This window comes from Coenobita brevimanus, chromosome 94 (assembly GCF_032717465.1).
Source record: "Coenobita brevimanus isolate Jiangsu-jjx chromosome 94, ASM3271746v2, whole genome shotgun sequence".
Classification (NCBI taxonomy): domain Eukaryota; kingdom Metazoa; phylum Arthropoda; class Malacostraca; order Decapoda; family Coenobitidae; genus Coenobita; species Coenobita brevimanus.
In genome coordinates, this window is record NC_137047.1 from 25,411,880 (window position 1) to 25,424,916 (window position 13,037).

General features: G+C 41.1%; 1 protein-coding gene across 1 annotated transcript; it reads right to left on the reverse strand.

Annotated features, from left to right (window-relative positions):
- Window positions 1–5,943: 5,943 nt before the first annotated feature.
- LOC145412867 (cuticle protein 6-like) lies at window positions 5,944–6,636 on the reverse strand. Its single transcript, XM_080282667.1, has one exon. It carries the CDS (start codon window positions 6,580–6,582, stop codon window positions 5,944–5,946), a length of 639 nt encoding a protein of 212 aa, XP_080138793.1. The 5' UTR covers window positions 6,583–6,636.
- Between the last annotated feature and the right edge of the window lie 6,401 nt (window positions 6,637–13,037).

Genomic DNA, 13,037 nt, shown 5'->3' on the forward strand with positions numbered 1-13,037 from the left:
GATGTGCATGACAAGGGTTGCACATCGTCCCCACGTGCCAGGTAGGTAACGTTTTCGGTACCGTAACGTTTGTCTGCCTGTTTGTCTGCGCGTCTTTGTAACTTCCATACCATTACTTCGGGTTCTAACTTTAGAAAGTTTAGACGGCCTTAGAAACCTCACTTTTGTATGACATTAGCTATTAGCTATATATACATCAAGTTCGATTATGAAGATGAAGGTCGCTGGAGCAAGGAGGAACCAAAATAAAGCGGGCGGGCGATTGGGCACCGTCTCTGGGCGTTCTAGTTTATCATTCAGGATTCCATGACTCACTTAGATTAATAACGTCGTCTACTGGTAGCTGGGAAATAATACCGAAGTTGTCTGGACGACGGGAAGCGTACCATTACTAACACACAAGCTCATTTATAACTCACTCTCATCTGAAAAAAAAATCGCATGGGATTAGCTTGAATGTATTATAGAGTTGTCCCAGCCATGAACGGATTAACTAAGTAGTCGACGGAATTCCTGTACTTGCAGCTGTGTGGAGATAAGCATGATAAATGTGGATGGCTTGGCGTTTGGGAAGGAACCGAGAAATCATAGGCAACTAATATGTTATCTCTTTTACTAAACGGTTCTCTGGTTGCAGATTCTCTCTCTTTTGTTCTCCTTATCCTTTTTTTCTTAATAATCCTAACCATCCCACAGTAACAATGGGAATTATATGACGTGATATTTATTATTATTATTATTATTATTATTATTACATCACTTATTCACTTTCTTATTGACTCTCAGGTGCATGTCATCATCATCACCATCATCTGTCCTCTTATGTAAACAACAGTCACCCAACTCAACCCACTCAGCTCCGTATGAAAGTCTATGTTCCACTCAAGCACACCCGTTTCTACAACCTGCTTCAGTACTCCTTGTCTAGGGCCTCTTATTCTCACTCATGAAAAACGTAACGACTATATTTTCCTGTGTCCGACTCTTAGCACAGGTTTAAGAGTTCGTTCCTTTAGGTCCAGCAGTCCTCATGTGCCACTCATCTTTACATGTCACCACTCTGGTATTAATACTCACCATTTTTATTGAATAGGTGCTAGGGCTTTCTCATTCAGGACTAGGTGTGTTGATATTAGCGGGCGTGTTAGTCAATGGGCTTTCTAGGCGATCACTAAAGTCTGTTTCAATTAGATTTAATTCATACCCTTCCCAGACCTAACCTGGGATCGAAATGGTGCTATTCCAGACAACAGACGACTTCCTTATCCACTTGACGATCATATACCCTAGAAATCAAATCAACTTACCTCTTTACACTGGTCAAGTACTCTTGCTATAATCTCTCTTTCCTTCCAAATATCATTATCTCTCTTCCTTCTCTTGAAACTGCCTTCATTGCACTATATTATCATTAAATTCTTTGCGTCCGGTAATCCATAAAAAGACTAAAACTAACACAAATTGCACTGTAGCTTCATCAGACATGAGAAACTTGGTTCTGTACTCTCCTTTCATCTTTTTACCCAACAATACTTAATGTTTGCGTAACGTTTGCACTATTCCGTAGCTAGAATGACACTCATTCCCACGTTTCCCCTCTGGGCTTTACTGGATGTTTTTAGGTGATCTTCTCATCACAGGTCTCGTTTTTGTGAAACCTGTGTTGAAAGCTAAAAGGGAAAAATATTGGCTCATCCTGGAACGACTACCTCCTTTCTCTTCTATATGATCTTTATTTTAGTAGCCTCACTTATTTCAAAGAATATTGTAGTCCTTGCCTTCCAAATACTGTATTGTTATAACACATTTATAATACCGTATTTCATTCACTTGTGCATATTTAGGAATGAATCATGTTTTAAGTCTGCCAACAGTGGCTTGTTACTGTACTCTCAGCTGACTAAAATACAATACCGTTGGCAAAGCTAATATTTTGTCGGTACTTAGAGCAATTGTTTATTATGCTTTTATAGGAACCGTTCAACTTGTCATGAACGTACTGAATGGTTGAGGTGAAATAATATCGCCTGTTTTCATTTTCACAGGCACAGTTCTGAAAGTTAAATCCCCAACGTATCATACTACAGATGGTGAATATTAGCGCCCAAATGTCAGGTAACAACGAGCTTTATTTATTTATTTATTTTTTTTTTATCCTATATCGACGGTCTGATCTATGGAATTAAAGTTTTATCTGTTGTTATAGTTACGTATCAAATCACACACACACACACACACACACACACACACACACACACACCAGACATACAGGAAAAGAGAGAGAGAGAGAGAGAGAGGGAGGGAGGGTGGGGAACGAGGGAGGGTAACTGGTCTCTCACCAGTAGTTTACCTCAAGAGTCAGTGATGGCTTCTTATCCTTAATTCGTCATAAAGATAATGGCGAATATTCCTTTGTAACATATCCAGATTTACTGACGAGACTAAAGTTGAGAGTAAAGTAGTTACACCCACAAAAACTCAACTAATTCAACTCAGTCTTTCATATACTGTTTAATGGGAGTCCTAAGTAAGATGTAAATTTAAATCTGATAAACTCTAAGTGGCCCGTCTCCGAGGTAAAAATGAAATAATTTAATCACCCCCAAAACAATATACAACTCGAGACGTTAATTTAAAAAACAGGTTTAGGGATTGTAATAACTGACAACATGAAATCCATGATTGTACAGCGGCAGTTAACAAAGCTAACATACTAACAAGGGATGAGGCTATAGAACACATAATGTCTGACTTTGTTCATATTTCTGATTGGGGTAAAAGTAATCTTGTTGTTTTTAATGCATCAGAAACTCAGTTCTTACATCTTCAAATCCTACAAAATCTTCAGCAGGGGTCCCCTATAATTTCTAACAACATTCAACTCAATCCTACATCTTCTTTAAACATGCTTGGTTTTTCATTCTCTCGTTATTTATCTTGGAAAGATTACCTCTCTTGTAAAATCTGCTTCCAAGAGATTAGGTGTGCCAATCTGACTCTGTGCCTTCTTTACCTCTGCACAGTTGTTGACTTCATACATGGGTTTTATTCGCCCCTGTGTAGAGTACAACTCATGTGTGGGGAGGCTCCCCATAAACAGCTCTTCTCAATAGGGTGGAGTCAAAGGCTTTTCGTCTCAATAACTCTTGTCTTACCGGCTCCCTTCAACCTCTGTCTCTCCGCCGCACTGTTGCATCTTTAACTCTTTTCTTTCGCTATTTCAATGATCCCTGTTCCTCTGAACTGTCTGCATGCATCTCTCCACCACTAAAGTGGGAGGGTAGCACTCGTCTGATAACAAATTCTCATTATTTTTTTGTCCAGCTCTCTAATGCAAGAGTTAACCGTTGCTCTCAGTCCTCCATGTATGCAACAGGTCAGCACTGGAACTGTCTCCCTCAGTCTGCATTTCCTGGTGCCTATGATCTCCAGTCTTTCACACGCAGTGTGTCCTGGCATCTCGAAATAAATGGATCTTGAATTTGGCTCTCTGATATCTTATTTTTGTTTTTTCATTGAGGGAACAATTTGCTTGCCCCGGGCCTTTGGTTCCTTCTTCCTTGCTTAAAAGAAAAAAAATGAAAAACAAACGGCACATAACTATAGACAGTCCACCTTAAATGGCTGGAATTTCACCTATTTTTCCAGTGTGTTTTCCGTAGCTCGTAAACAGAATAATACCAACACTGTACTACCTTTCCACGGCAATATTACCAGATAAGTATCGTCTTTTAGAGTTAATATCAGACATGGCGGTCCTTGGTCAAGTGAAACGTTTTTGAACATATTTATATAAAAAACAGTCATAAGGAAGTACTGTACACACACACACACACACACACACACACACACACACACACACACACACAAACTAGTTTAATAAACGAGTTCCTTCCCCTCCCTTCGGCCCAGCAGGGGTCTCCTCACGGCCTTCCAGCGGTTATGCTACCTTTACTCTCCTCAGTAAATTATCGAGGCAGCCAGAATAATTACATGACAGAATTGTAGTGAGGAGGTTAATGCAAATGTCATCTTAACCCAGACAAAGTTCAAAGTTTGCGTGATTTTAAACTTAAGAATCTGTAAATCATCGTGTAAAAAAAAAAAATGCGTCGTAGCTATTATTAAAAAAGAAGAAAAAAAGGCAGAATTCTCAATGATGAAATGCGAAGAACAAGGAATGGAGCAAAGGGGATGGTGGGTGTGGTCTTTCTTGCGTACTCACAACCGTTGCATCTTCCACCCATCTTCATCGGCAAAAACAGAGGGTGGGGTGGGTGGGCACGGCAAGAGCTGGACAAAAACAGCTCAGTGCATTACATCAGCTACTGGAACCTTTTGTATCCTTTTTTATCTCTGGCGATAACGTCTGAATTTATACCTTCTTGTCAGTCACGAAGCGATCAGCATACAACACTGATATGCTTGAAAATTTAAGCAGATCTGTGTGTGTGTGTGTGTGTGTGTGTGTGTGTGTGTGTGTGTGTGTGTGTGTGTGTGTGTGTGTGTGTGTGTGAACTTTTTGTCAGCTTCCTACCCCACCCGGAGGAGCTGATACATTCGACAGTACACCTTTGTCCAAGAGCCAGGGAGTGAAAGCTCAGCCAACATCAGTTTTATGGAGTGTTGTCAGCAATACATCAGCCAAAATTTCGAAAGTGGAAATGTTAGAAACTAGTTGGAAAGCAGAGTCCAAGCCTTGTTTAGTTTTCCTTTCTTTCTTTCTTTTTTTTTTTTCTTTGACATTGCTTCACGTATCCAACCAAGCAATTCTAACTTAACAGAGACAACACTACAGCGATACCCTGAGACTAGCTCCCATCTTCTTACTTGCTCAGTATAGAATCATAAATACAATATGTACTTACTCCTTCTACTTGTGTTGTATGATCATTTCCCAACTGCTGTAGTGTAAAAAAAAAAAAAAAAAAAATTATGACACTGTAAGTACATTACTATCCCTGTTATGTAAGGGTTACGTGACGACAACTTTTAGCTAAGTATCTGGTAAGTGATAAATACAATAGCTGCCAATCAAAGACCACATAACTACTTACATAACAAAAGACTAAATTATTCTTCAAAATTTGTGGAGTATATCCGTACTTGTTCATTACTTGGTTAGTCTACTATATGCTGCGTAAGTGTGCTACGACCACATCCGTAAAAACATTTAATTACATTGAATGCTGCACAGACATTTTCAATGCCCTCTCTCCCTTTTACAGTACAATACTTTGAATTCTTAGCTGGTAATGTGTATTATGTGCTGATGAAATTGACTGCAGATCACAAGCTGCATATTTGATCTAGAGGTTGATTTTTTAGCAACAGAAACTTTGGTACATATCATCATTTTGGTACGTCTAAGGCGCTCAGATATCAAGCCTATGTCTAGTAACTCTGGAGATGGAAAAAAAAAAAAAGGTAAATAAATGCATTGATGTTTATTCAGTTTTTACAACAACACAAGAGATGTGCGGAGGTGGGACCGCCAAAAAGATGGTAGGCCCGTCTTGGAAAAGGGCACATAAAAAATTACAGGTCATGATACACACACACACACTGACAATTACTATACATATAACTGTAGAGCACTCAGGTGTATTTACGTCTTTGTTGCGTATATCCGTTCGAGTCTGACACTATGACTCTGCCACAGACAAACTTGAGATCAATTTTCTGTCGTAAGTACAGTAGGATATGTTTTTGCAAGGGGAACAGAATACACGGAAAATTTTTGTTCTCTCCTTTCTTTGTCCTTCCAGAAAAAAAAAAATGCTTACAATAATTTTTCTTGTAATTTAGATTTGTCATTCCAGGGAGGGCAACGGAAGGGAAAATTCATCCTCACTTTGTCCTTCCCGAAAAACCAAATCACAGATACAAAAGGGATTAAGCCACAAGTTTATCTGCGAACCTCAGTCCTTTGGTGTATCAGCTTCAGTACACGCGGAATGAGGTGGCGTGGCCGGGGTTGTGCACCACCTTCATCAGCTCAGCATCATCGACAACAGCAGAGGCTCCGGCAGTGTAAGTGGTGACAGCGGGTACGCCAGGGTAAGTGGTGATTCCAGGGATGGCGGTGGAGTAGGTGGTGTAGGCGGGGTGAGCGGTGGTGTAGGGGAAAGCAGTCGGGTATGAGTAGTGGAGAGGTGTTTGGAAGGCATAAGAGAAGCCCAGGGGAGAATGGATGCTGGTAGGTGTCATCACTGACCGTTTCTTTCTTGACTCAGGGGCGGCGTAGGCTGCAGCAGCTGCCTCATTGTAGGCTTTTTGAAAATCAGCTTTAGCAGCGGCGACCTCTGGTGTGTCCTCCACTGGTTTTGGGAGGGCGAGGGGGGCTGGTTGCTGTGCGTCAGGGGCCACAGGCAGGTTGGTGCCGGCCACACGGAAGCCCCGGGCGTCAGCTACGTATTTCTGTGTCTGTACCTGACCATCGGCGTCCAGGTAATTGTAAGACCCATGGACCACACCGAAGGCATCACGCATTTCTGACCGAGAGGAGAAACCGTCATTAAATCCGAAGGAGTACTGACCAAACACGTCCTGCGTGTGGTGCTGGGAGCGAAGAGGAGCCATATGAGCAATGGGTGCCACAGACGGCTTGCCATAGGTCAGGTGAGCTGGTGCCAAAGCGTGTGAAGCAATCGGAGCGGCGGGTTCCAGAGTAATAGCAGGACTCTTGATCTTAAGCATTAGTGGATCTGGAGATGCGGAAGCATCAGGTCCCTTGATCTTGAGCATTAGTGGATCTGGAGATGCGGAAGCATCAGGTCCCTTGATCTTGAGCATTAGTGGATCTGGAGATGCGGAAGCATCAGGTCCCTTGATCTTGAGCATTAGTGGATCTGGAGATGTGGAAGCATCAGGTCCCTTGATCTTGAGCATTAGTGGATCTGGAGATGCGGAAGCATCAGGTCCCTTGATCTTGAGCATTAGTGGATCTGGAGATGCGGAAGCATCAGGTCCCTTGATCTTGAGCATTAGTGGATCTGGAGATGCGGAAGCATCAGGTCCCTTGATCTTGAGCATTAGTGGATCTGGAGATGCGGAAGCATCAGGTCCCTTGATCTTGAGCATTAGTGGATCTGGAGATGCGGAAGCATCAGGTCCCTTGATCTTGAGCATTAGTGGATCTGGAGATGCGGAAGCATCAGGTCCTTTAATCTTGAGCATGAGTGGATCTGGAGACGCATAGACAGGAGCATCCACTGGGGCCACTACTTTAATGACCGGTGCGGCGTGACTGTAGTGGGGACCGTGGGAGGTGGCGAAACTGCCGAAGTTCGAGCCAAGGGATATTCTTGAAATACCCCCGAGCACGCTGGGATAGCTCAGCATCTGCGCACTGCTGCACACAGCAACAGCCGCCAAAACAACAACTGCCTGTGTAAGTATTTGAAAAGAAGAGTAATGTAGAGTCAGTCTATGTACAAGTATAATGTCACAGAGTATGAATGCCCAACTAGCAGAAACTTCAGTTCAGAAGCAGATTCAGAACACCAGTCACATATACTGTATAAATTTACCTTTACCTTCATGTTGATCCACTGTTAGAAGTCGTCTGCGGCAAAACGGGATGAGCTCCATTCTTTTATACCCCCTACTCATCGTCTCGTCGTCAAATCACAAAAAAAGGTGAGTGGGACAGGTCCGAGAGGACTCACAGCCTCAGCACCACGGTATCCAGCAACCTTTTTGCCATGCGCATACTGTCACCCGTCCCATAGATAGGTTCCGCCAAGGTTACCATGTTGCTGAACTCTCACCACTTAGAAACTTTTTAAAATACAGCTATTGGAAATTACCTGTCTATTGTTCGACGCCATATGACAGTATTTTATGCATAGTTCAAAGCAACTAAATATAGTTTATATATAGTCAGATTGCAGCTATACAATAAATCGTTAAGACACCTCTCATTCTCTCTGATTTTAATGATTACATTATTCTGCATTAATCCTCTCAGCGAAGATTCGTTCCAACATAAGCAAGAAGTGTACTGGTCCACGTACAAGTTAAGATATGAGACACTGATATGGCATGGAAAGTCAACAGTGAAAACTGTGAAAGTGGGACTCATCAACCACTGACAGTTAAGAGAGTGTTTTCGAGATGTTATTTTGGCTACCACTGGACGATTTCCTTTTTTTTTTTTTTTTTTTTTTTTTTTGCTACGACCAGACAATTTTCTTTCAGTTAAAGGGAATTCCTGACATGCAGAGGGTAATGAGGCTGTCTCTCTTTACCCATTAAGTTAAGAGTGTACTTAAGTGGTGATATTCTGACTAAGTCGATGCTATTTTATGCAGCTGAGGGTACTCTTTATGAATTAAGAAAAATTTATATGGGCAGCGGTAAATGATACGAAAACGTGAGCTTCGTCGAAACGTGGAGTTTGGAAGATTACTAACCAATGTACCGATGAGTGTGTGCTAAGATGACATGATCACAAAAGAGACTAGATAATTATGACGAGGGTGGTGGAAGTACGGTAGGTATAAACGAGAATTAAGGTAGGAGGACACGTGAAATGATCAATATGGTTTAATAAGGTAACTGAATAAATGAGACTTATGGATACTAAGGGGACCGAAATGAGTGGATGAAATATGTATGGAGATGTGCATGACAAGGGTTGCACATCGTCCCCACGTGCCAGGTAGGTAACGTTTTCGGTAACGTTTGTCTGCCTGTTTGTCTGCGCGTCTTTGTAACTTCCATACCATTACTTCGGGTTCTAACTTTAGAAAGTTTAGACGGCCTTAGAAACCTCACTTTTGTATGACATTAGCTATTAGCTATATATACATCAAGTTCGATCATGAAGATGAAGGTCACTGGAGTAAGGAGGAACCAAAATAAAGCGGGCGGGCGATTGGGCACCGTCTCTGGGCGTTCTAGTTTATCATTCAGGATTCCATGACTCACTTAGATTAATAACGTCGTCTACTGGTAGCTGGGAAATAATACCGAAGTTGTCTGGACGACGGGAAGTACCATTACTAACACACAAGCTCATTTATAACTCACTCTCAACTGAAAAAAAAATCGCATGGGATTAGCTTGAATGTATTATAGAGTTGTCCCAGCCATGAACGGGTTAACTAAGTAGTCGACGGAATTCCTGTACTTGCAGCTGTGTGGAGATAAGCATGATAAATGTGGATGGCTTGGCGTTTGGAAAGGAACCGAGAAATCATAGGCAACTAATATGTTATCTCTTTTACTAAACGGTTCTCTGGTTGCAGATTCTCTCTCTTTTGTTCTCCTTATCCCTTTTTTCTTAATAATCCTAACCATCCCACAGTAACAATGGGAATTATTTGACGTGATGTCTATTATTATTGTTATTATTATTATTATTATTATTATTATTATTATTATTATTATTCTTACATCACTTATTCACTTTCTTATTGACTCTCAGGTGCATGTCATCATCATCACCATCATCTGTCCTCTTATGTAAACAACAGTAACCCAACTCAACCTACACAGCTCCGTATGAAAGTCTATGTTCCACTCAAGCACACCCGTTTCTACAACCTGCTTCAGTACTCCTTGCCTAGGGCCTCTTATTCTCACTCATGAAAACGTAACGACTATATTTTCCTGTGTCCGACTCTTAACACAGGTTTAAGACTTCGTTCCTTTAGGTCCAGCAGTCCTCATGTGCCACTCATCTTTACATGTCACCACTCTGGTATTAATACTCACCATTTTTATTGCATAGGTGCTAGGGCTTTCTCATTCAGGACTAGGTGTGTTGATATTAGCGGGCGTGTTAGTCAATGGGATTTCTAGGCGATCACTAAAATCTGTTTCAAATAGATTTAATTCATACCCTTCCCAGACCTAACCTGGGATCGAAATGGTGCTATTCCAGACAACAGACGACTTCCTTATCCCCTTGACCATCACCTACCCTAGAAATCAAATCAACTTACCTCTTTACACTGATCAAGTACTCTTGCTATAATCTCTCTTTCCTTCCAAATATCATTATCTCTCTTCCTTCTCTTGAAACTGCCTTCATTACACTATATTACGAGTATCATTAAATTCTTTGCGTCCGGTAATCCATAAAAAGACTAAAACTAACACAAATTGCACTGTAGCTTCATCAGACAGGAGAAACTTGGTTCTGTACTCTCCTTTCATCTTTTGACCCAACAATACTTAATGTTTGCGTAACGTTTGCACTAGTCCGTAGCTAGAATGACACTCATTCCCACGTTTCCCCTCTGGGCTTTACTGGATGTTTTTAGGTGATCTTCTCATCACAGTTAGGTCTCGTTTTTGTGAAACCTGTGTTGAAAGCTAAAAGGGAAAAATATTGGCTCATCCTGGAACGACTACCTCCTTTCTCTTCTATATGATCTTTATTTTAGTAGCCTCACTTATTTCAAAGAATATTGTAGTCCTTGCCTTCCAAATACTGTATTGTTATAGTACATTTATAATACTGTATTTCATTCACTTGTGCATATTTAGGAATGAATCATGTTTTAAGTCTGCCAACAGTGGCTTGTTACTGTTCTCTCAGCTGACTAAAATACAATACCTTTGGCAAAGCTAATATTTTGTCGGTACTTAGAGCAATTGTTTATTATGCTTTTATAGGAACCGTTCATCTTGTCATGAACGTACTGAATGGTTGTGGTGAAATAATATCGCCTGTTTTCATTTTCACAGGCACAGTTCTGAAAGTTAAATCCCCAACGTATCATACTACAGATGGTGAATATTAGTGCCCAAATCTCAGGTAGCAACGAGCTTTATTTATTTATTTTTATTTTTTATCCTATATCGACGGTCTGATCTATGGAATTAAAGTTTTATCTGTTGTTATAGTTACGTATCAAATCACACACACACACACACACACACACACACACACACACACACACACACACACACCAGACATACAGGAAAAGAGAGAGAGAGAGAGAGAGAGAGAGAGAGAGAGAGAGAGAGAGAGAGGGAGAGAGGGTGGGGAACGAGGGAGGGTAACTGGACTCTCACCAGTAGTTTACCTCAAGAGTCAGGGATGGCTTCTTATCCTTAATTCGTCATAAAGATAATGGCGAATATTCTTTTGTAACATATCCATTTTACTGACGAGACTAAAGTTGAGAGTAAAGTAGTTACACCCACAAAAACTCAACTAATTCAACTCAGTCTTTCATATACTGTTTAATGGGAATCCTAAGTAAGATGTAAATTTAAATCTGATAAACTCTAAGTGGCCCGTCTCCGAGGTAAAAATGAAATAATTTAATCACCCCCAAAACAATATACAACTCGAGACGTTAATTTAAAAAACAGGTTTAGGGATTGTAATAACTGACAACATGAAATCCATGATTGTACAGCGGCAGTTAACAAAGCTAACATACTAACAAGGGATGAGGCTATAGAACACATAATGTCTGACTTTGTTCATATTTTTGATTGGGGTAAAAGTAATCTTGTTGTTTTTATCGCATCAGAAACTCAGTTCTTACATCTTCAAATCCTACAAAATCTTCAGCAGGAGTCCCCTATAATTTCTAACAATATTCAACTCAATCCTACATCTTCTTTAAACATGCTTGGGATTTCATTCTCTCGGGATTTATCTTGGAAAGATTACCTCTCTTGTAAAATCTGCTTCCAAGAGATTAGGTGTGCCAATCTGACTCTGCGCCTTCTTTACCCCTGCACAGTTGTTGTCTTCATACACGGGTTTTATTCGCCCCTGTGTAGAGTACAACTCATGTGTGGGGAGGCTCCCCACAAACAGCTCTTCTCAATAGGGTGGAGTCAAAGGCTTTTCGTTTCATTAATTCTTCTCTTACCGGCTCCCTTCAACCTCTGTCTCTACGCTGCACTGTTGCATCTTTAACTCTTTTCTATCGCTATTTCAATTATCCCTGTTCCTCTGAACTGTCTGCATGCATCTCTCCACCACTACAGTGGGAGGGTAGCATCCGTCTGATAACAAATTCTCATCCTTTTTTTTGTCCAGCTCTCTAATGCAAGAGTTAACCGTTGCTCTCAGTCCTCCATGTATGCAACAGGTCAGCACTGGAACTGTCTCCCTCAGTCTGCATTTCCTAGTGCCTATGATCTCCAGTCTTTCACACGCAGTGTGTCCAGGCATCTCGAAATAAATGGATCTTGAATTTGGCTCTCTGATATCTTATTTTTGTTTTTTCTTTGAGGGAACAATTTGCTTGCCCCGGGCCTTTGGTTCCTTCTTCCTTGCTTAAAAGGAAAAAAAAAGAAAAACAAACGGCACATAACTATAGACAGTCCACCTTAAATGGCTGGAATTTCACCCATTTTTCCAGTGTGTTTTCCGTAGCTCGTAAACAGAATAATACCAACACTGTACTACCTTTCCACGGCAATATTTCCAGATAAGTATCGTCTTTTAGAGTTAATATCAGACATGGCGGTCCTTGGTCAAGTGAAACGTTTTTGGACATATTTATATCAAAAACAGTCATAAGGAAGTACTGTACACACACACACACACACACACACACACACACACACACACACACACACACAAACTAGTTTAATAAACGAGTTCCTTCCCCTCCCTTCGGCCCAGCAGGGGTCTCCTCACGGCCTTCCAGCGGTTATGCTACCTTTACTCTCCACAGTAAATTATCGAGGCAGCCAGAATAATTACATGACAGAGTTGTAGTGAGGTGGTTAACGCAAATATCATCTTAACCTAGAGAAAGTTCAAAGTTTGCGTGATTTTAAACTTAAGAATCTGTAAATCATCGTGTAAAAAAAAATGCGTCGTAGCTATTATTAAAAAAGAAAAAAAAAAAGGCAGAATTCTCAATGATGAAATGCGAAGAACAAGGAATGGAGCAGAGGGGGTGGTAGGGGTCTTTCTTGCGTACCCACAACCGTTGCATCTTCCACCCATCTTCATCGGCAAAAACAGAGGGTGGGGTGGGGTGGGCCCGGCAAGAGCTGGACAAAAACAGCTCAGTGCATTACATCAGCCGCTGGAACCTTTTGTATCC